The sequence below is a fragment of the Gadus macrocephalus genome, chromosome 4 (assembly GCF_031168955.1).
Source record: "Gadus macrocephalus chromosome 4, ASM3116895v1".
NCBI classification, from domain to species: domain Eukaryota; kingdom Metazoa; phylum Chordata; class Actinopteri; order Gadiformes; family Gadidae; genus Gadus; species Gadus macrocephalus.
Window position 1 is genome coordinate 7742603 of NC_082385.1, and position 23782 is coordinate 7766384.

The window sequence follows — 23782 nt, forward strand, 5'->3', positions numbered from 1 at the left end:
ATAGATCCCGACGATGTAGTTAGTCACTGATACCCAGCTCGTAACCCTTGAACTGCATGTTCAAGGGCCTTCATCAGTGAGCCAGATTCAATCACCATTCTGTAACCTCATCCGGTGATAGTGACATACATTTATCTGCGTGAAAATCTTAGAGGTAAATAACTAGGTTCTACATCCATCAGTAACACAACATATATATTGGTGGCAATTTATGAACAAAGAATGGTCAAACATTGCATGGTTTCTGAAAAAAATAGATTTGGCTGAACAATTTGTTACCAAGATCCATGGACTAATTGCAATTGCTTTGAAATTGCAAGTCTGTATACTCTCACCCACTAAAACGGATATTTACCACGAGCTGGAGCCACCCTTGGCACGTTTTCAATCCATGTCGAATAACACGACTTGTTCAACAACAAACCCAGCCTACGATTACAACTGCTGAACAGGAGGCAATTGTCAGACGAGGTCCAAGAGAATTAGCATGTGTGAAGCATTGTAGATGTTTACTAGAAACTCATAAGCAGATGAATGTGGAACCAAGACCGCAAAACGCCTGCACTAACCAGAAATTGAGCACACATATGCAAAAAGAAGGCTAGTAGAAACCGCAACAAGAGAGAGAGGCTAACCATTAAAATATATAAACCAGTTCGACCAGTGTATGAGCCTCACAGTGAAGATTACCAGTCAAGGCGGTAAATACGAAAGCCAGTGTGGTCACGCAGAACTGATCTGAAACCGATTAACACAGGATTATTTGCAGATGCACGGATTACTTTGCACAACTGTGTAGCAGGATATCATACTAGTACGGTAAACAGCGAGAGAAAACCAGGAGACACAAAGTCCTGCTTAGTTACCAGTCAATGAGATTAAGTCAGATATCAACATCCATCACACAACAGGGGCTAGGGTCAAAGGAACGTTTCTATTGGTCCAGACAGCACACCTGAGGACTAGCACGAGGTAATGAGGGACCTTTGATGAGATGTACGAGATTTAAAAATAAAAACTTTGGATCCGAGATTTAGACCAGTTTGTGAGGCACTGGGAACATTTAACTGCCATTTCTCATCCCCTATGTTTTCTGAAGAAATTCAAACCAAACTATGCAACACAGAAAAAAATAACAACCAGACAATGGGGGGAGTGTATCAGAACCACAGCATATAAACAAGTGAACCACACGGAGCCAGATCTCTAGAGGTTCAATGAACACCATACGTGATAAATAGCAAGCATCGCAAGACTGCCCTGCAACCAAAAAGATCAAATGGACTGGGCTAATATGGTGCCATTCACTGAGGCTATTCTCAGAACTTGAAGCTCTACGTTGGAAATGTGTGAGACAATATACATACAAATATTATACTTTGTTGACGGTCTATATTTATCCTTTATATACCAATGTATCTGATAAACAAAAAAGGATGCAAACATATTCAAAAAGAGAGGACTAAGAATAGCAGGAGGGAAAAAGTGCAAGTCATAGAAAGAAGCTTAAGTCAGAAAGGTTTTTATTGACATTCACAAAGCAGGTTCTGACAGCAGATTACTCTTTGGCCTTCAAATGAGTCATACCCAATTGTCTTGTTAAAAACCTTACTAAATATTTGAATATCTTGACCATTAGTGTAGCTTTATGAAATATGGCCAAAGTTACATTCCAGTATAATTTAAACAATTCCAAGGCAACATATATCTTGTTGTAGCACAGTCAGTCATCTCTTCAGACGCCACTGCGGACATAGGAACTCCACTTCTAGGAAGCCTTCTTCTCTTCAAAGATGAGGTTTGCGGTAGCTTTTTTGGCTGTGAGACAGATCACAGATATGACAGTCAATGCAAGTTTCAGCCTCTGAGATCACATGCACTGGGAACAAGACTGCCTCTTTTCATTACTTAGAATTTCCCTCCTGTAGCCAATCAATAGCCCAACTATATTCATCTTGTTCTAGCGTAATTCTGGTCAGGGATAAACATCCATATCAAACTCAAAAAATAATTTGGCATTCAAATTATTACGCAATATCATATTCCTATCCCATTAACAAGTGAGTTTAAAAGAGAAGCAGAAGAAGATGAACCGATTAGTCATTGATGATCTAAATGTGAAAAGTTAAGCAGAGAGCTCCAATCTGCTACTTACCCTCATCCTTAAATTTGTCAGCAGCTTCGGTCGCCTTGTCGTGGATGTTCTTCATGGCGTCGTCGATCCTGGTTTCGTTCTTCAGGAAGAAAGGCCTGATGATGCGAGTGTAGATCAGCACGGATCCATTGGAGGGAGTGGGAGCCATGCACCAAACCAAGAACGCACACTGGGGAGGAGGGGAGAATCACTTTAGATACAAAACCTTATTCCATTTAATTATAGGAAATAGAAATGGATAGCATCCCGTTAAGTTATTGTATACAGGCAGTGGTGCATGGGTTGCTATCATTGTTTTGAATTGTTATGGTTACGAGAGATTTGACCGAAAGTACTATTTGGCACAGTCTTCTCTCGCAACGATGTCCGAATCCTGGGCAACAACACCTCTCAAATCCGGTGACGACAACTCAACACTAAATGACATGGTGATGACGTTTGTCAGTGCTGTGTGTGTGTGTGTGCACCTTCCAATTAACTGCACAGTACAAAAATAATGTCAAGTCAGGTGCTGAGTACAACCAATACCTTTCCCATATAGTAGAATGGAAACCAGGAGAGGAAAATATCACCAAAGAACTCGGCCACACTGAAGACTCCGTAAACCACCCAGTAAGTCAGCCATTTGGTATCATCCTCCTTTGTTGCACTTTCAATGGCCTTGATCCTGAAATTAAAGAGAAGTCACGAAAGAGGAAGACTTCATCGAAGAGACTTAGATGAATGTCCATGTTTCATATTTTGTAGACATGTGATATCCTGTGAATGATAAGGTGTGGTCCTTTTCTAGTAACGCATCCTTTCGACAGTAGCCTAGTTTTTTATCTTGAACAGAGCGATGGACCCGTCTACTTTAACACAGCACCAGTAGGCGAGGCGTATAGCCTACACATCTGTTGTATCAAATTACATTTTATTCAGGACGTGTTCGCAGTAACTTAGACAACGTTCAGATACTGCAATAAAACAAATGCAGTTATAAGGAATACCTTTGTTTTATACCAGGAACTCCGATCAACACAGCTATGATGCTATTTGAGGTTCAAATATTTTTAAGCATCATACATTCAGTAGAGCACAATGTGCGTGTGTACGCGTGTGTGAACTGAGGGCGGTGTGATGAAAGAAGATGTTGATATGAAGGGCTGAACTGGGCCTGCTTGAGTCAACAACACATAGAATACTTACGATATGTAGGCTGGATAAGCAAACCCGATGAGATTGCACAGGAGCGAGGCTCCGTAGCCGATGACCAAGTAAATCGCGACGACTGCGACGATCCCTGGAACACATGATGGCAGATCGTCAAGTCATTGAGTCACTGATATACGTAGCCTTAAAGCAGCCTCGATATAAACCTTCATAAATAACTCATGTCAATTTTTTAAGACCGTTCATCGTTGCATGTCAACTGCTGTTTCCTGTCGGAATCGGTCTCTTCCGTGTGACAAAGCATGTCTTTCGCCCTCACGCCGCGGGCCTATACTTTCTTCCTCCTTGTTTTTTTCCATTTCATATCGTTTTTGTACACTCACCGAGCGAGATGTAGACCCTGCTGACTCCTGTTCTTTGTTCAATCTTGGCCAAAACATCCGTCATTAAATTCTTCTCGTTGAGAAATTTCTCGAAGCGTTGTTTTATGCCCGCTGCCATGGCTGCGTTTCCCTAAATAACAGCTAATAGATGAATCCGTGTGCGGCGGCGGCGACCATGAGACTGCTACGTTGAGCTCAGCTGGCACCATGGGTCTCTCACACAGAGATGTACGTCACGTAACAGTGTGCCCGCAGAAGACACACCCTTAATAACAGGCTACGTAGAAATATGGTCCACCTCCCCACGAGTTACGCCAACACGTACAAGCTTTCTGAACCCCGCGACACGCCTTGGTACTTTGAAACGTGTTGATCGGGGATACAGCAAAACATGATCACGTTGTTACAACGAGCTAATGATGGGATTGGGGTAATTCATCGTTATGGACAACTTGCAATGTAGAATTTCTGAATTGTAAAGTGTTTGTTATAACAACAAAATCCAAACGCTACATCTAAGTTCGATGGTAGGATATGTTAATGAGTTTATATATGAATCTCATCATTTAAACAGCATATCTGATTAGACATCGCTGTAAACATTAAACATATGCCCGAGGCAAAACGTGGGGTTCAAGTGTAAACCTATGTTTCATGTCAAGCAATATTGAATGACAAAGGGGAGGGCTGAGTAAATAAAATCAAAGGAGGGGTAGGCAATTTATTTTAGAAGCATTTTTTCATATTTGATTAAATACACAATAAATCAAATGCAGTGACAAAAAAATATACAAAAATCCTGTATCTGTTGCAGGGCTGGCCATCGCTACCTGCGAGACTCTGCATTGCCCAAGGCTAGGCAGACCTTGCTAAAGCTAGTTTTTGTAGGGTACTGTTTATACAGTTAGTTCCGACCAAGTAATGAGATTGGACGAGAAGCATCCTGAGTGCTGATATAGAGTATAACAGCACTGGGACTATTAACTATACATGTTCACTCCGCTCTGCAGGTGTTTTAATAACCGTTACTATTATTAAAGATCTTTATGTAATTTAGAATCAGATCGCAACAAACTTTGCACCGCAAAGATGGACATTTTTCCTGAAATAACATTTGATTTAAATTAATAATGGTCATCAGAAGAGTACGAAGGGAAGGAAATAAGTCTGGCACCCGGCCTGTGGCCTCGAACCTATGACCAAATCCCAGCCGTGCTGATATTCAGTACAACAGCACTCCCTCTCGTGAGATATTGCATAAATGCGACCTGAGGGAGGGGTTGGTATCTTCGGTTGGATACTTTCAAAATGTATCCTGCTTTGGCTAGCTTCTCCAAATCGCCTACCCTACCTTTAGGCAGAATACTTTATTGACTATAGATACACATATATGGCATACACATTTTCGTCCTAATTACTGTTTATATTACAATTGCAAGCACACTCCTATGGCCATCTTTGCCCGTGGACTTGTATACTTTTCTAAACTTCAAACACGCATAAAAGGCACATGCTTAATTTTTCTTACATTTAGTTAGTTTGAAAGGAAGCATTAGTTAATAAGATCTCCTTTACATATATTTGTCCCATAGTTGATACATTGAGATTCATGCTTTAATATCAAAGTACCAACTATGGGACAAAGCTAGATGTAGACTACTTCATACGAAGTTCATCCAAAGTGTTGCATTCCAACATAGTATTAGCGCATATCTGAATGCCTCAAATGACCCATAACAAAGCAATCAAACATGGTTTCCCTGTAAAACTACATATAAAAGGTAAGAGCATATATACAGACGAGCATTTGGAATTTATTTTATAGGGGGTTACTAACAGTTCCTCTTCTGCAATGCATGGTCCTTTTTTTATTCGTGTAACAGTAGAGGATGATATGAAACCATCACTGGGCAATGTCATAGTAGAAATCTCTTAGTCTTGGCTCAACCACTGCAAATCCAGGCCTTTCCTCAAACCTTTAGAAAAAAAACGGCATACATATTACACAAACAATTATAGCGGTAATGTGTCTCTTCTAATATGTTCCAGCGAAACATCACTAAAATTCACTATCACTTTTTTAAATTGGCTTTTATCAGCTAACCCCACACCCCTCATCCCCTCTTTCTTCTTCAGTTTGTATTGCTTTCAAATGATTTAATAATTTATTTATTTACATTTTCTTTTTTTAATTTATTTACATTTTCTCCTGTATTTTGTCTTTTACATCGTGTTAAGTGCTTTTGAGAAGCAATATACGAATAAATGTATTACAATCAGTGTAACCCTGAAATGAAGAAAATATCCGATTTCTTACTTGAATATCCAGCACTTCTTCATGAGGTCATACATCTCGTCTGGACAGTTGGCTGGAGGCTCCATGCGCCTGCCACTATCAATCATCTGCATGACTTCATTCCCTTTCATCCCCTGTGCATAACATCCATTAGTCCCATTCCCATTAATAGCCGTTTCCCACAATGCAGCAGCACACCTTTCACTGGTGTTGCCGCGATACTACTTGTATTGAAAGTGCTTCCAATCAGTGAGTTCATTTAGATTCTCAATAGAGAACGATGTTTACCTTGTAGGGTTTTTGCCCGAGTGAAAAGGCCTCCCACATCAAGACCCCGAAACTCCATACGTCACTTTTTGAAGAAAATTTCAAGTAGTTCATACATTCTGGTGCGTACCACTTCACAGGCCACTTCCCATGACCTTTAGACTGAAGGAGAAACACAAAAAACAATAAGGTACACAAAATCTGCAAAAGAATTGCACACGAAAAGGCACCAGTGTTCTTCACAAACGCCCTTAATTGAAACAAACGCAGTTGCAGTCAAGATCTATATTTTCAGTTATCCCAACTGCTTTTCAGCAGTCAATTATTATTGAACTTATTTTTCAAATTAACGTTTTACATTTTCAACTTTTTCCAAGGGAGCAGAATCTGTCTTGCGATTGTGTTTTTTGGAATTGCTTATTGGTTAATGTACATTTCCTGGTCGGAAACACTCTTCCGCTTCCTTAACACGTTAAGAACTAGAACTATTAGCAGAACTGTGTATCGGGCTCGAGTATGTGAGCCAAAGCCAAAGCCAAAAAACACCATCTTTCAACAACTGAGTCATCACCTTATAGTAATTCTCCTCCTCGGTGAGAGCTTTGGACAAGCCAAAGTCACTGATCTTCGCATAGTGCTGTGTGACCAGCAGCACGTTCCTGGCCGCCAGATCCCTGTGGACAAAGTTGTTCTCCTCCAGGTACTTCATGCCCATGGACACCTGGTGCACCAACTCAGTGATGTTCTTCACGCTTAAATATCTGTAGAGGACAAATCCACAGTACCACCTTTGTTATTTTCACTCTTTATCTCTGCTACTATTGCGTGTGGACTTATCTTCTGTATTTTCTTTGTTGAATTTTTGTTTTTAATTTCTAATATTTAAAATGTTACTACCATCCTGTACTTTCTGCTGTAAAGCCCATATTTCCTTTCGAGGAGTAATAAAGTACCATCTATCTTATCTTATATCAGGTCCAGGCTTCGTTTGTGGATATGTCACTCAAGTTCAATTTACTCCTGCTTGCCCTGGGTATTAAACCGTGGTAAAAGGATGAGGTACGAACACACATTCAAATCCATATTTAACTCAAAAAGTTTACGAAAGGGACGAATAGAGGAAACTATTTGGCCTGTTAAGCCCTTTGAAACTTTAATGTTGATTAAGGGCTGTACAAACAAAATTGAATTGAAAACATGCCTGTTCTTCTGGAGGAACTTGTTGAGCGGGCCCAGGTCAGCCAGCTCCATGACCAGCATGAGGTTCTCCGACTCGCAGATGCCGATCATGCGGACGATGTAGGGGTTGTCAAGCTGCTGCATGAGGTTGGCCTCCCGCAGCATCTCGTCACGCATCGCCCCGTCGTTGTCGCTGTTCTTCAGGATCTTCACCGCGACCTGCTTCTGGGCCCTGGAGTGGTGGAGCAAGTGGTCGAGTCAGGAGGTGGAAGGGCTGATGCGTTGTTGTGCGTTTGACATGCATGTATCCCAGGTGAACAGTAGGTTTACTTGTACAATGGGAACCTTCCTGACTCTCTGTTGCGTAGCACAGTCTGTGGGCTGTTTGGATTTATGAGATTTGAACTGGGCCGGTTTTGCCGGGGGAAAAGGAAAGACGTGAGTAGACGCCTACTTTTCAGGTGAAATGCTCTTAGGAGGAATCTGCCCAACAAATTGATTCTGACAAATGATATTGGTTATGGAGGCTTTAGTGAAGCCAGGAGAATGTTGAATGTTTTAATGTGTCTTAATATTTGATATTTGATAATGTTTACTATTGTATTTGTGTTTTTGAATGTGAAATTGCTATATAAATCTGTGTGTGTGAGCGAGAGAGAGAGAGAGAGAGAGAGAGCGAGAGAGAGCGAGAGAGAGAGAGAGAGAGTGAGAGCGAAAGAATGGGTTGGTGGGTGGGTGAGTGAGTGAGTGAGTGAGTGAGTGAGTGAGTGAGTGAGTGAGTGAGTGAGTGAGTGAGTGAGTGAGTGAGTGAGTGAGTGAGTGAGTGAGTGAGTGAGTGAGTGAGTGAGTGAGTGAGTGAGTGAGTGAGTGAGTGAGTGAGTGAGTGAGTGAGTGAGTGAGTGAGTGAGTGAGTGAGTGAGTGAGTGAGTGAGCGAGCGGGAGAGAGGGAGAGAGGGAGAGAAATGCGACTACACACTTCTTCATCTTGTAGGTGCCCTTCAGGACGGTTCCAAAGTTCCCGGAGCCCAGCTCTCCGTCCTCCAGGATGAGGTGTTCCCGCAGCACCACCGAGTTCCTCAGCTCATCAGGGTCTGCGTAGGGGCTCTCGTACACCTCCGTGTCCATAGGCATGGCCTCTGGGCCCACACACACAGGGGGGGGGGGGGGGGGGGATGTTAGCAGCCGATAGGTCCTTTAGCTGCCAAGCTCAATTATATTATATTACTATAAAATAATAATAAAAATAATAATTGTTATTATTCTTATTATTATCTTTATTATTATGATATAAACAATTTAATTATTAAATCTAGAATTTAAGTATTTCACTTGAAGTCTTTAAGAAAGGAACGAGGCGCACTAATTACCTTTGCTCGATCCATAGTGAGGTATGTTAGCTTCGTAAGGATTAAGATTGTCTGTTGTGTTGTTGCGCGATCCTCCCCAAATCTTTCAGTGTATCAAAGATATTGATAAAGTGTCAAAATGGCATCATCAAAACAGATCATTGAATCGATTTTTCCTTGAATCTTTAGATTTTGTGACATCATCAATTCAAAACGATGAACTTCAAGTAAACTGATGGGAGAGATTATTCAATTTAACGGTAGTCCGCAACTTCTGCCTGACCATCTCATACAGTATTTACTGATACAAATAGTCTATTCAGCATGAATACAAGAAGAGCCAAGAAAGTCTGCCAATGGGATTAGTTTAAAAAGTAACACTTTGTGATGTTTGCGCACAATTGTAATACGACAGTCGTGTTGACGCACCTTTTTCCGCCCAGGTATGGGAACAGAGTAATTTTTGAGTCTGGAGAAAAATCCACTGGCTGCCCCTCCCTGAGGAGCAGATTTTCACAGAAGATTAGGTTAACCTTTGGATGCGATTATGAAGGGCGTGGTCACCAAGAGAAGTCTTTAGGTATTAAAACTAGAGCTGTCAAGCGATTAAAATATTTAATCGTGATTAATCGCATTAATGTCATAGTTAACTCACATTAATCGCAAATTCGTTTTCTATGCTAAATATCCCTTGATTTCTGTGTCCCATTAATTCTTCTCGTTTTAATTCTCTTATCAACATGGTGAAGTGCATCGGCTTGCCTTGTACAAATTATTTTTTATTGATAACAACATTGGCATATACTGATCAAAACAGGAAGATACAAAAAAAGAGCCTATAGTGCAATCAAAATCTAAGCAGTCCTTTAGACTGCTTTGAACAAATGTCATTTGAACATAGCAGTCAGGCTACTGCTTCTTTGTTTTGAGCCAAAGAAAAATTATTATTATTATTATTATTTTTTTTTTTTAATAAAAGATTTGCGTTAATCGCGCGCTAAAAAAATCGACGCCGTTAAAATTGGTTTGCGTTAACGCCGTTAATAACGCGTTTAACTGACAGCTCTAATTAAAACCAATGTGTACATCTTTTGAACAACAAACAGTCACTAAAATGTATGTGCTGATATTCAGCAGTTTACATAACCAATTGTTTCTTCATCTTCCTGAGAGCATTAATCAACCCATAAATCCTCCTCTATCTCATAGCGTTTTGCAGCTTTCTTCATTACATAATTAAATGTATATTTTCACATTTACATTGAATTGAGAACTTGGTAGGCAGTCGATTTTGGGATCAATCGACAGGGATAACACCTGATACCAAAGAGATCCCACTTTTTCAGGCACAAGGCCGGGGACAATGTGTTCATTGTTTACAACTTCATGAAGAGGAGCTCCAGATGTGCAGGTGCCCCTCCCACTACCACTTCCTGTCAGGCTATCTGCCCGCCCCCACCACTGTTGGTGAAATAACACACAACACTCATGCCACACACTGGCCCCCCTCGGGGGACAGTCGTGTGTTGTTCCCCCCCCCCCCCCCCCCCCCCCCCAACACGCTCTCTGCTTCTTACTTACACTTTCAACACTTATTTGAAAGGGCGTTTCTTACTCATGCAATGGCTTAGTTTGCCCCACTTTCAAACACACACATACTCCATTGCGTACATTGTGTTGTGCTGTGTTTACTTACAGGGTGATCTTGTGGCAGAGACGGTGCTATATTACCTAGAAATGTAAAGATATTTGATTGATTATATTTTTGGATATATATATATTATATATACATTATGCATACATATATTATACATTTACCTTTACATTTAGGGGCATTTAGCAGGTGCTTTTATCCAGAAGGACGACTTACAATCAGTACATTTGTCAGAAGAAAGAGAAACAAAAATATATCGCTGACGGTACAGTAAAGATATTTATAGAAACAAGAACCAAGCACTTACAATTGCTAGGTTAACCCATTCCCTGTATACAACAAAGATATATTATAATATTTGTGTTTATTGTGTATATTTGTGTATGTTACTGATGAACGTGGGTGTTAATGTAGGTACAATCCTTTGTCCATGTGTCTTAGACAGAAACTACCAAGATAAATTGTAGTGTTTCTTGATTCAGGGTATCTATATTTTTATTTACCAAAGTCTCCGTCCCCTCGTGAACAGGGCTGGGTCAGGACACACAAAAGGCCATCTGGTTTGTAGGAATAGTGCTCCACCAGCTGTGGACAGAGTTCATATCAGTGAGAGCATTATGCCCCGTCGAAGCTTGAGCATTATCGTTTTGTTATTGAAATATGTCTAATTTAAATTTGACCTTTTTAATAAGAAAAATAATAAATATAACCACAAGCGGTGATTAAAATTAAAGCAAAATTAAAGTCAAGAACACACTAATGGAAGATATATAAATATAACATATAATTGTCATATTTAAGGAAAGATGTTCCACTTATAAACCTGAACTGCAGCCTCATTCACATGCTCAAAATGTCTATTGATAAGCACAAAACATCCAGAAAACACCAATCACACAATTCTCAAGTGAATTAAGGGCTTTCTTCAAAGCATATACCTGAAAAATCTTTGAGATTCTGGGGCAATTAAACATTTGCAGTCAAGAACACACGAAAGTAATATAAGTATGACAGAGTTAATTATGAAGGAAAAATGGTTGACGAAGAAGTTCCCCTTAAATGCCATACTGTGTCTTGGCAGTCCGATTCTTGGAAACTAATGAGCCGAAATGTTGATTGCCTGATGAATTTCAGGTGCTGTTCAATGTTGTGTTTCTTAAATGAGTGGCAATGACAGAAGGTCATGTTCAGCTTGTTCATAATGCTCTAATCAGGATTCTAACTCTCAACCTAAGGATCACCAGTGCACGGCATTATCCCGTTGAGCCACTGACTTTCCTGAACTGCACAAAGCCTCATTCACATGGTGAAAATGTCCATTGATAAGCACGCAACATCAAGAAAACTCCAATCACACATTTCACAAGAGAATTAAGGGCTTTCTTAAAATGGTACAGATCTGAAAATTTGCACTATTAATGGTATCCACCTAATGATAGCCGTATGGTAGTTATACAATAACAAAATGGTCATATAGTCAAAATGGGTTGAGACTGTGGACATTTGGCTTTTCTATGAAATTGGGGGAAAAGTAAATATTTTTAGAGCAGAAGACCAGGGTGAAAAAGATGCATCTGATTTTAGAGATTAATATGATGAAAGAATTTTGAGTCAATCTAGTAAGGAGAAAAAAGGCTAGTTCATAGCGCCACCTTTGGGTGCAGTACCACAATTTGGGTTTATGGGTAGTGGGGGATACGTATCCACCAAATAATAGTCGTATGTCTTTTTTATACAATAACAAAATGGTCATATAAGAAAAATTGGCTAACTGCTCCAACTTTATTGGCCAATATTTCTCAAATGGAACTAAATAAAACAAATTATATTGGATGATTTTTGTGAGGCTTGGTCTAAAGATTGTATGTGGCGATTTAGGTGAATTTTTGATTTGATTATATAAGAATTTGTCAAATGGATACCAACACATTGGGGACTATTCAGAGCAACTTTTTGTTGATGCTGACTAGAAAAAAAAAATGTTACATACTATTTGTGCTGAATCTTAAAATGTTACAAAAGCAACATAAAGTACTTGAAGAGGAACCTAAATATTTAAAGAAGTTACTGGTAAACCACAGTTGATTGCAGAAAGAGAGGATTTGTTACTTTCGATTTACATCATTTGTATTTCTCCAAATTGCTCACATTAAAAGCCTACATATATCCAATCTGTGTTTGATTCCTTTGTTCAGATTACTTCATTCGGGGTGTCAAAGACCATGGAAGTACAAGGTATTTTTGTGTGTCAGTTTCATTTGGTATTGATTCCATACATGCCATACCATTGAATCAGAGAAGGAATCAACTCCAGACAGCCATTTTTATAAACCACCCAAGATGGCTGCCGCTGATGTGGCACACTGATGTGGTTTTATTGCTATGATTGGTTGCAGGTCTGTCCAATTGCGTCCAAAGGCTTAAATCCGGCATTGGCATGCTTTAGTTAACAGTGGAAACCTAATACCAGAGCTGAAGCACATGTTCCAGTACATAATGCTAAACAACAGTGGAAAAAGCAAAAAATATCCAACGTGGGAATCCACATCTGACAGTGCATCTTGGCATGATTGGATCAAGGTGTCGATGAAGGTCGAGTGTTGGCGTAAGTTGGGGCAGTGTGTGCAAGCCCCCGAACGTTGCATGCCTACCTGCCACAGTGTGTCAAATTTCCGGCCTTCTGGTATGGAGAGTTTGACAGACGAGTCTTTGTCGATGCGATAGTGCATGGCCTGTCCTTCATGTAACAGGCACAGGGCGTACGAACTGGCATCCCTCTGACGGATTCTACAGAAGGAAAGGGAGAAAGACCTCAGTGGACATATTTATATATATATATATACACACTATACACGCACACACTAAACACACCTAGAGGGTATACATGGGAGAGCAGATATACATATGTCTGTATAGGCTCTGTATGCATGTATCTATAGTATCTTTGGAATTTTTAGCAATATATATATATACATATGTATGATCTAATATATAATATAATATATCAATTATCATATCATCCATAAAAAAATAATAATATATATAACACTTTATTAAATATATTGCCAAAAATGCACAATATACTTTAGATATAAGTATACAGCGCCTATACGGACTGTATCTGTATCTGCTCTCCCATGTGTAGACAGCATTCGCCCAACCATATACTGTCTACCCTCGCTAGGCCTCTGGCTAGTTCAGGAAGTTACAGCGGAAACCACAGCTCGCTGCTGCGTCTACTCGTCTGAGACCAATCACGTAAGTCTCAGCCTTCAGTTCGTTTACTAGAAGTGAAGAATGCTCCCGCCATCTGATAAAACACACGGCTGAGTGAAAAGGCAATGTTTATAAGGGAGGAGGATAGGAGGAAGGTTTAGCTAGTAGTTGTATTTCTAATTGAATGTTTATCATTGTGTTACCCAGGGGGGAATTCAGTAACCTTTCATGCTGTTAGGTTGTGTTGGATTTTGCCAGTGTAAGATTTAAAAAAAAGCGATTATTTTAGTGTAATTTGTGAGAAATTACCGCTTTAAGTGAGGGAATTTTTCTGTTTAGCTAAAAAATCGTCCCCTCTTCCACTATCTACTGATCCCTTGCTTTACAACTCCTGAATCCTACCCACAACCTATTTATAACACTGGGATGCACCACACTTCGAGTACATTGAGTGACAACGTGGTCGACCAATGAGGGCAGGTGGATGCTAGACTGCCCAACAACCTACAGGAATCTTCCGTTGATGCGGGGTCCGTTCTGCAGCAGGGGCTCAGAGTCTTCCCGGGTGATCTTGCCGTGGAACCAGGGCATCTTCTCATGGGCCGTGGTGGCGATGAGCTTCTCCAGCTGAGGCCTCTGGCTGATGATGGCTTGTTCCAGCTCCGTCTCCTGTGAAACAAAGACGCAAACATAACTTCATTGTTATGAAGGAGCCATACTAAGGTTATTCACATGTACCTATAGATTTATTTACCAAAACCACACACGCTCACGTACGCACACACACGCCTGCACGCACTCACGCAAGCAGGCTCGCACGCACGAACACACACACACAAACAAACACACACACACACACACACACACACACATATACATATATAAATATATATATATATATATATACAAATAACAAATCAACAATAAGCATGACTGCCGGACAAATGACAAAAAAAACTCCAAAGCAAAATCCTGTATCAGTGGTTAGGAGTCAAGTTCAACCGACAGACCCACCGAAAGGCTCCAAGTCTGCCGGACGTACTCGCGGATCAGCTTCTCCTTGAGGTCCTCAAAGGGCCCCGCCTTGGGTTGCATGTTCTTGGGCCGGTTGCAGGGCTTCTTCAGCAGGCACACCAGACCGTCTGTCTCCTGGGAGTGGTAGTCGATGACGTCCACGGGGCCCCGGTGGCTCTTGCCCCCGATGATGGCGTACGTGTTGCCCGCCTCCTGCTCGATGGTGTAGTGGTAGCACTTGTGCGCGTGGGACACGGAGAGCGCGAAGCCGCCCAGGTAGTTGCGGCTCTGCCTCAGGAGGTAGGAGCCGCTGGACATGCCGCCCTGGCGCAGGTAGTCCTCCGCCTCCTCCCGGGTGATGTTGCCGTAGAAGAAGGGCAGGGAGCTCACGTTGTCGGCCATTTTGGCGATGGACGTAGTCCCCGAATCCCTCCTGTACCGTGATTGGATAAAGATGTTGTCACGGATGCATCGAAATGATTCTATCTATTTAACAAACCCACCAGGATTGGATAAAGATGTCGTCGTCTGAACTAAATAACAGATGCATCTAATGACGCCATCTATTTGAACCGCCTGACAACGAGCAATGAAGGGAATGGTACCGATATCTACAGAACAGCATGTTGACAAGCGTTTCGACTGATAACCGTTAGAGGTGACATATTATACCGCCGGGTGTGAGTGTGATTAGCCTTTACAAGCCGTTTTTAAAATCGGCCTATTTTGACATCACAAGTGGTCGTGTCCACCTAGATGTGTGCTGGATAGATCAGTCTATCTGCCTACCCAGTGGTCTCTTGCAAACGTTGCTCTTCTATCCAACAAACATCTAGGTCGACAAGACAACTTGTGATGTCAGAAGAGGCAGATTTCCAAAACGGCTTGTTTACGGCTAATTACGGCTGGTATAATAGGTCTCCTTTAACTAAATAACAGATACATCTAATGAAGCTATCTATCTGACCGACCTGAAAACTAGCAATGAAGGGAGTGGTAGAGATATGTACAGAACAGTTGTTGACAACTGTTCTGTTGTCAACATGTTGAGAAGCTATAGACTGATAAAGCTTAATAAGGATCCAAAATGTATTTTCCCTTACGAAAACAATTTTAAAGATTGACATGATACAATTAAAATTCTAACTGTACCTTTTAGCTGTTTTCAATGGACTCCACTCGATAAATTGCCTTTGACCTATCAAGTGGAATAAAAATAGGAAGTGTCATTTCAAGTTAACATCCAGCGATTTGTTTCAGCGGATCAAGGGACATCACAAGCTGTACTCCCAGACATTGTTGAATACATGGTTGGCTCAAAGGTTTACATAGGGTTTATGTTATTGGAAGACCAGTTTAGACAAGAAAAAAAAGAAATGAAATCAGGATTTACGTTTCCTTCCTGGTCCTCATTTACTTTTGGGTAAAGACACTTCAATTGTTTGGTAATTTCTACATGCTATTTTTATCAAGCAAGGGAGACATTCCAGTGCATTAGTATTCATATTTATTGTCATTGGATTTACATACACTCAGTATGTATTAGCTTCCATTGCCCGCCAAAGGGGCATCAGCTCTATTAATTGCCAAACAGTGTTAGATAAAAACACAGTCAAAATCCTGAATCGACATGCACCCTTGCTCTTTCTGAGGGACAGTAATTCATAATGTATCATTCAATCATTTGGTTAAAAATAAACTCCTAATTCCTGTTAGTGCATCCCACAGCAGCGATTAACGTTTAGGGTTGATAGCGACATGGAGCCATGGCTTAATTTCTTTTACACTTAGTAACATAAGCCACAACCATCAACGATGCACCTGGGTTACCACATCACGCCTTAAAACATGAGTCACGTGTTCTTATAACCAGATGAGAAGAAAACAAAAACAGCCTAATATAGACATTTTCGTTTGCTTCATGAATCAGCAACACAACAAAACAATGGTAGTGACAACAACTACCGGTTTCCACTCACTAGTCTGCCCTGATACTTCTCCCTATGCTTTCACTGTACCTTACTGATATGGATTCTGAAACAAAATATGGTAAACAAAACAATATCATGGATTAGGATATTTCTGCATCTACTATCAACAGGAAAGCCATGGAATTATTTAACTATTAATATAATTTAGAAGCTGGCAACTCTAATTTATCACCCAAGACTCGAATCAAAATATATGTTTCACAAAAATATATTCTTGATACTGTAGCACTGACACAATTATTTCTGTTATGAAAATTACACTTCATAATAACTATGTATTGCACATAGGTAAAAGCACTTTATGTGTGTAGAATATGTTTGTATCCTAGCATAATATTCCTTAATTGAATGAAACCTAGTATAAGATACCTTAATTGAATGTAACCTAGTATAAGATACCTTAATTGAGTGTAACTTAGTATAATATTCCCTAATTGAGTGTAACTTAGTATAATATACATTCATTGGAACACTTTTCCTTAAACTATTTCTAAACATTGAATAACTGCAACTTCAAATGCATTTTGAAGTTTTCTATATTCAAGCACAATCCATATTGCACAATATTATATAAGATCATCATATAAATCTGTAAATTAATAAGTCGCCATTCTATATTCATAAGATAATACAATAACATGGTGTTCATAAAAACGTTTTTTTGTGGAATTTAGGTTGTTATTTCAGTTGGCTATATTGAGGTCTATATTTAATTAACATAATTGTGTAGCACTGAAACTAATAGTGAAAATACATATTTAATTTTCTCAAAGCATCATTTTGTGTATTTTCTAAGAGGATTCATTAACGTTAATCTAGAACTAAACATGTTTTAGGAAGTGTAATGTAAGCCCCATTGAAGAAGAGAGTAAGATGTAACCCCATATACCAGTTCTATTTTGCGTCTTTTAAAGTTAACAAGAACATATCTTAACGTTTCAACCATATTGGGCCAAAAGTTAATGATTATTAAATCTGAGTGCAGATATAAAACCAATATGTTTAATATGTTTGGAGAACTAAAAACACAGAAAGACCTGAAAACCAAGCAATGGGCAATGCAAAATCATTGTAAGAAAAACTTTCATAAGTAAAGTTTTAAAGAACAATGAATTCTAAATTAATGTCATAAAATGTATAGCTACCACATTTAAAATAACTACACTTATTTTGCTTGCAGTTATTCATACACTTTAAATGAACTGTAGTTAACGTATACTAAACAGACGTAGATAAGATAAATACAATCCAGAATGTTTGCTTCACTTACTATGTACTTTCTTGTCAGACACTGGTACTCCTTTGTAGTGCACTTTCAGTCCTTAACTGTTGCACTTAACTGTCATCCACCAGAACAGGATGTGAATAGGTCACTTTGCATTCTGTTGCATAACAAATAGCCTTTACTGAAAATATGAATTGAAAAATCTTTATTCCTGGAATGTGACAAAGAATTCCAGTTTCTGAAAAACCTCTGTAATACTGCAACTCATAGCAAGTTATGCAGTTTATATAGTGCTGTGGAATTGTTTTAAGGGGGATTGTTTTAAGGCTTCCTTATTTTAAGCTACTTCCTTCATCCATTTTGTCTGTACTTCCTCTTTTATCTGCAACGATGACCACCAGAAGTTTGCTGCTCTGAGAAAATGTTTAGAACAACAAAAAGGGGTTTGTTTGTTGGTTATGTTATGTTCATTGGTTATTAACATTGTTAATGATTGTTTACAGCAAAATAACAAACATTTGATCATTTACATAAATGTATGATGTTCATATGCATCATCGAGAAACGATCATGAGAAAGAGCTATGTTTTTATCCTATGTATTTTATAAATAATATTAATGAAAAATAACATTTCAATTATTGAAAATATGTTGTGCATGTATCTGTTTTATTTTTGTAATTGTTCATTATTGACACCGTTCTTTTATTGACCTTGACGTCCAAGTTAATCCATAATTGCCATACATTCATACACACTAAAACTACAAAAGTGCAAAAGCCGAGTAACTTTAAATGGTACATGCTATGGTGCAACATCCTGGCGTTGAAAATAGGACGACTGTGAAAGCTTATCTGTCAGTGTTTTAATTTGAGTTAAAATAATCTCTATATCAGTGCTTCGCCAGTTCCACATTGAACTACAATGACCGGTAGTAGTTCCTCAAAAGCTTTCCTTCCCTGATCATAAATTATATAAAACGTTTGAAGAAATTAAATAAAACGTTGAACACCACAACCTTATGAACAGTAACCATGACGCAAGTGAATATTTGTTACATTTGCAGACGAACAATTTTGGATTGAAAAGTAAAACTATACATAGAATCCACACCATTCAAAAGCATGTTTTTACCAAAGCAAAACATTCCAATAGCTTGATAGAACACACTTGATAAATCCAGGCAGAACCCGCCCATCGGATTAAGTTGACCCTAAATTGACTGTGGGTCAGAGGTTTTAAGATGGACTCAATGAGGGCCACTGTGCCTCAGCCAAACCCTGCAGTGATAAAGCATGGCTTGCATTACGTTATCTCCTACAAAAACAGAACAGTGGTTGCTCTTATATCACAGCAGGGGCCAATCCTGTGACGCTCAGGGATATAGAGGTCGTCCTCAACTCACAACCCATGCTAATTATGCAAAATAAAGCACTTCTGTTGAAGACTTTAGTGTGTTGAGTGTGATAATTTATTACTCGGAAAGCTCTATTGCTATTAATGTATTTAGCTCTAGGAATAAAACAAATAAAAATGGAATACCTATGTTCCCCTAAAAAGCTTAATTGAACATTAAAACACGTATTGTATAACTGCATTTCCTATGACCCCCACTCACACACACACACACACACACACACACACACACACACACACACACACACACACACACACACACACACACACACACACACACACACACACACACACACACACACACACACACACACACACACACACACACACACACACACACACACCTCCCAAGTCCCAGAAACGTCTTAAAGGTGCAGTGTCTTGGATTAAATTACATGTTTAAGATTTACTTAAACATACTTGGGTTTCCACTCCAGTTACTTTTTGGAACATTGATTTACGAGAAACAAAATAAACCGTACATGCAATACTCTTTAGCAATCTTATCAACAAAGCAGGTGCACCGCCACATTATATATATTTCCAATGCTATTTCTGAGGCCAACTGCTGCATGCTCATCTCTGACCCTTGCTGGACAACACCAGCATTACAACAACCTCTCAAGTTGGCACATACAAGGGGTCCCGCCTCGCATGTCAGTTAGCATATAGCATACTACGCTCCTCAACATTTAACCCCAGATGTTCCATAGCCTTTCACCAGTCTTTATCAACATAGTTAGAAGACCATGTTGCTGCAGAAAGGTCATATACAAACACTCCCTTCTAAGTAGGCCCAAGGGCTACCTGATATGGGTCTCTCTCAAAGCTATTAATGTCCCCAGCCAGTTAATGCCATAATATAATGAGGAAGGATCTGCAACAAACTATGAAATGCATCACTGCCTTTTTAACCCTCAAATTCACTCTGAAAGCGCTGAGTTACCCTTCGTGCCATGCCAGATGGCTGTATTTCCTGTAGCCCCTCAAGGTATTTCCATATTGTAAATGGTAAGTTATTATCTTGTGATATCTGTAAATAAAGCAAACATCCGGTTAAGGAGGGATTACTACATTATTATTAAATTCTCATTCGTTCCTCACACCGTAGCTTGTGACTTTGTCCATTTGGACATTTGGTTTGTTGACCATCACAACTGAGGCTCTCTAGAAAATGCATCATTCCAGAGATGCCAGCCTACCCATTGTTCGGCACCCAAATCAGCAGCAGTTTGTCATCCAAATCGTCTTTCAATGGTCACAACACGCAAGCAGGACGACAATTTGATCAACAGGATTGCTTCACCAGACAAGCCTAGAAAATGGTCCATAACATGAAATGATTCCCAAGAGGTTTTGGGGTGAAGCCTCAAAATGAGTGTGGAGAAATGTTATTGTATCTGTATTTTGTATCTTTATTAATGTATGTCGCTTTAATAAATGGGTTATTGTGTCTTGGTCTACAATCACCCTCCATTATGCTGATAATAAAAGATAATATACATTTACAGTTAATTTCGAAATTCTAATGGACTTTTACTACTCAGTACTCACCTGTGTAGGGGTATGTTGTAAGTATGTTGGTCATAACCTGGCAACGGCATGTCCAATCCTTCTTCATCTGAAAAAAAAAAAAAAGAATATGACTTGAGCCAGGACAATTCAAATGCCCCAGAAAAAAAGGTGGGACATGATTCTTATATAAAATAAATGATGTTATCAAATAATGAGTTATTGCAGAGAAACAGTATTTTAAAGTTTAAAAAGTGTTTTGGAGGCCACTCAAAGAATATCCAATCAGACACAGACAGATAATTGATCACATCAATAGACAGCATAAACATGCGTGGGGTGGAAGTAATCAATCTGCGTGTAATATCTTCAAGTTCAGTTATTAATTCCACTCATTACGCAATACATAACTGGTGGCTAGTTTATTGTCATGCTTTTCCTGACCCAAATACTGGTAACTTAATACGTGGATTTTCCTACACAACATCTATTGTTTTCTCTCTTTTCATTACAATTAAACAATGCGATCCTTAAAAAATGTGCAATCCCCAAATACGGGGAGATTGGTTAGGGTCCGAATCGAGTCGTGTTGTGTACCAGAAGTGTAATTAGGATCTCAGGCATTTAATCGTAATCGGAAGAAACACTCCAGTCCAAGTGGTGCATACGTGCCACTAAAGACGCATCCCTCACTAAGCTCATATGGGCTGGTCTGTTTACACAATGCACTGATGATAAGAATCTTCCTTTGGTGCATTATTCGCATGTCCCATGAAAAACTAGGTCTCCAAATACAAGGCTGGGTACATGGTATACCTACTGATATATGTATACTTTTTAAATCAAGGTTAAAAAACAAACATTCAATAAAGGTAATTGGGGATGGGATGAATCCTTAAGATCTACTCACCTTAGCTTTGTCAAGGCTGCAATTAGCCCACTGCTAACCTATCTCCTTCTTCCAGCAGGCAATAGCTGAATAAGTACACTGTCATCGTATCTTCCATGTACCCAAACGCTTGGATCTAATCTTAAAGACAAGGGTTAACTAAACAGTTAATGTAGAGTTGCGCGTTTTCAGCTATCCTGCGTGAAGCTAGGGGAAATAAATCACCTCTCGTTCACTCTTTTCAAATTAAAAGCCACGGCAAATAAAACGAATTCACAGCGTGAAGTCTTAATATTTGTCATGGCAGAATCCAATTCCTAAACCAGGATAATCTATTAGGCCTACTTCAACTTGGTGTGGTGCAAACGAGTGATAAAGAACAAACCGCGGAACTCAAATTTCGTTTTCTTGTTACCGTCAATTCTTTTTTTTAATAGGCCAATATTATTATTATTTTTTTTAATTATAATTGTATAATTTTACTTCAAATGTGAAGTTGGGTTGGAAGGAATAGTGGTGTAAACATCAAAATAAGGCAGAGTATGTATCTTTTGCTTAAAAACACCATCGAGCATTTTCTGTCACTGGTGCTAGAGGACCACACGATGCGCATAGCCTCATTATGGCTCATTCTGGGTAAAATGTTGCTTTGCATCTGAAAACTCACAAAGCCTTGTATCTTAATGTTCTCTCACCACTTTGCGAAATGAAGCCAACAAAAGAGCAGATCTGCTAGCATTGACATAGCCCGGAGTTCTGCCTGCAATACAGCTGCATACGCCAACGCCAAGTGGGTTTCTGCCTCACTGAACCTCCTCGGCTCCTCCAAAAGCTGTGGATGGCATGAACTCCCCAGAGAGGACATATGGATTCAAATCTGAGCACTTTTTTTATGCTCTGCAAACCCTCTGCAGTAATTCCTTTTTTGCCAAACATGCAAGTCATCTGTCCAATTTACAATTGATCGGATTGCTGCAGTGTAAACAAAGTAGGCTAATCATATTTGCCACGATGCCTGTATTTATGTATTTCATGACACTTTGTTATTTTAAATGATGATGGCTTGCACCAAAACTGCTTTTGGCATTGCAATAGGAAATGGGAAAAGCCACATGGCAAGCGAGCTTGATGGGTCACTTGGGGTTGGATTCTGGCTGGATGCTGACGGCACCATGCAGACAGTCACAGGACGCGCTTGTTCATTTCTGCATGGTTTTGTGAGCACTTGAGTCAGCAAGCACTGATGCAGGTAGCTGGGTCCACAATGCTTCCTATCATGCAGACAAGACACTCACTCACTCACTCACTCACTCACTCACAGTCACAACAACCAGTGTGAGAAGGACCATGTGACCCACCCTGTCATACACAGAGGAAGGCATGCTTCACAACCTAACGAGTGATATGATTCAAGTTGTCGTTTATTAAAGACACAATACCACCAGCACGACAACAACAGCTATGTAAGGAGATGGTCGCATACTTCTTTTTTGCAAAGAATTTGCATAGTGTGTCCCACAGGGGCGGTGACAGGGATAGGGGTGTGTTGGGGCTGATGAGTGTTGGCACTAATGTGACCGGTAGTGGGCAGGCTGTCCCTTATGCTGGCAACGCAATACGACAGCCTCCTCCCCCAGCATTAGCGCCAAAGGCTTAGCTCCTCTGACGAGTCGAAACGGCTGCCAGTTCCTATGGTCAAGCATACGTTTTATCTCCCTTTTTCGCTACAACATTAGTCCATTGCCAACCGTTACGCTCATGCTTGTAATCCACAGTGGGAAGCCAAGCTGACAGACCTGACGGACATATCCATCCCTTGGTGAACCAAGTAGACCTGTCACCACAGGATACGACGCTCACACGTTTCAGTTTGTCGGAGTAGCTTGGGGAGAACGTGTCACATTGTGATCCGTTAAAGCGCTTTCTTACTACCGCAGTGTCAGAAGAATGCATCTGAGACCAGCCGTGTGTCCAGGCTCATTCAGGAGACGTGGCGCACCAGTTAATGGGGAAGATGAAGGCTATACTTAAAAGAATGAACTCGACTCCGGACATATATTTGATCTGACAATCAGTCCACGAAGTAGG

General features: G+C 39.9%; 2 protein-coding genes across 7 annotated transcripts; both read right to left on the minus strand.

The window, feature by feature from the left end:
- Positions 1-1506: 1506 nt before the first annotated feature.
- On the minus strand, positions 1507-3936 carry reep5 (receptor accessory protein 5). Its single transcript, XM_060049834.1, has 5 exons — positions 3691-3936; positions 3344-3437; positions 2684-2822; positions 2156-2324; positions 1507-1818 (listed from the first exon to the last, which is right to left on the minus strand). The coding sequence occupies exons 1-5, from the start codon at positions 3806-3808 to the stop codon at positions 1769-1771; spliced, it is 570 nt and encodes a 189-aa protein (XP_059905817.1). The 5' UTR covers positions 3809-3936; the 3' UTR covers positions 1507-1768.
- Positions 3937-4397: 461 nt separating this feature from the next.
- On the minus strand, positions 4398-21932 carry syk (spleen tyrosine kinase). Of its 6 annotated transcripts, none has more exons than XM_060049828.1 (16): positions 21716-21932; positions 20848-20914; positions 15815-15860; positions 14663-15095; positions 14157-14317; positions 13084-13219; positions 10936-11017; positions 10475-10509; positions 9208-9276; positions 8799-8881; positions 8409-8573; positions 7455-7664; positions 6825-7014; positions 6275-6415; positions 6008-6120; positions 4398-5666 (listed from the first exon to the last, which is right to left on the minus strand). In XM_060049828.1, exons 2-16 carry the CDS (start codon positions 20912-20914, stop codon positions 5594-5596), a joined length of 2004 nt encoding a protein of 667 aa, XP_059905811.1. In that variant the 5' UTR covers positions 21716-21932; the 3' UTR covers positions 4398-5593. The 6 variants fall into 6 exon arrangements, with proteins under 6 accessions (XP_059905811.1, XP_059905812.1, XP_059905813.1 ...); XM_060049829.1 differs by having other exon boundaries at positions 8409-8568; positions 8800-8881; positions 21716-21930; XM_060049830.1 differs by lacking the exons at positions 20848-20914; positions 21716-21932 and adding an exon at positions 17924-18178.
- Between the last annotated feature and the right edge of the window lie 1850 nt (positions 21933-23782).

What these genes read in the sequence shown, in the direction of transcription:
- reep5 (XM_060049834.1), bottom strand. Translation starts at nt 3,808, where the DNA reads ATGGCAGCGGGCATAAAACAACGCTTCGAGAAATTTCTCAACGAGAAG. An exon ending in CAGGGTCTACATCTCGCTCG is followed by an intron (nt 3,438 to 3,690) that starts GTGAGTGTACAA and finishes CATGTGTTCCAG; the next exon opens with GGATCGTCGCAGTCGTCGCG. An exon ending in GCTTATCCAGCCTACATATC is followed by an intron (nt 2,823 to 3,343) that starts GTAAGTATTCTA and finishes CTTTAATTTCAG; the next exon opens with GATCAAGGCCATTGAAAGTG.
- syk (XM_060049828.1), bottom strand. Translation starts at nt 20,914, where the DNA reads ATGAAGAAGGATTGGACATGCCGTTGCCAGGTTATGACCAACATACTT. An exon ending in CTCTGCCACAAGATCACCCT is followed by an intron (nt 9,277 to 10,474) that starts GTAAGTAAACAC and finishes TCTGCTCCTCAG; the next exon opens with GGAGGGGCAGCCAGTGGATT. An exon ending in CACTATGGATCGAGCAAAGG is followed by an intron (nt 8,574 to 8,798) that starts TAATTAGTGCGC and finishes TGTGTGTGTGGG; the next exon opens with CCCAGAGGCCATGCCTATGG.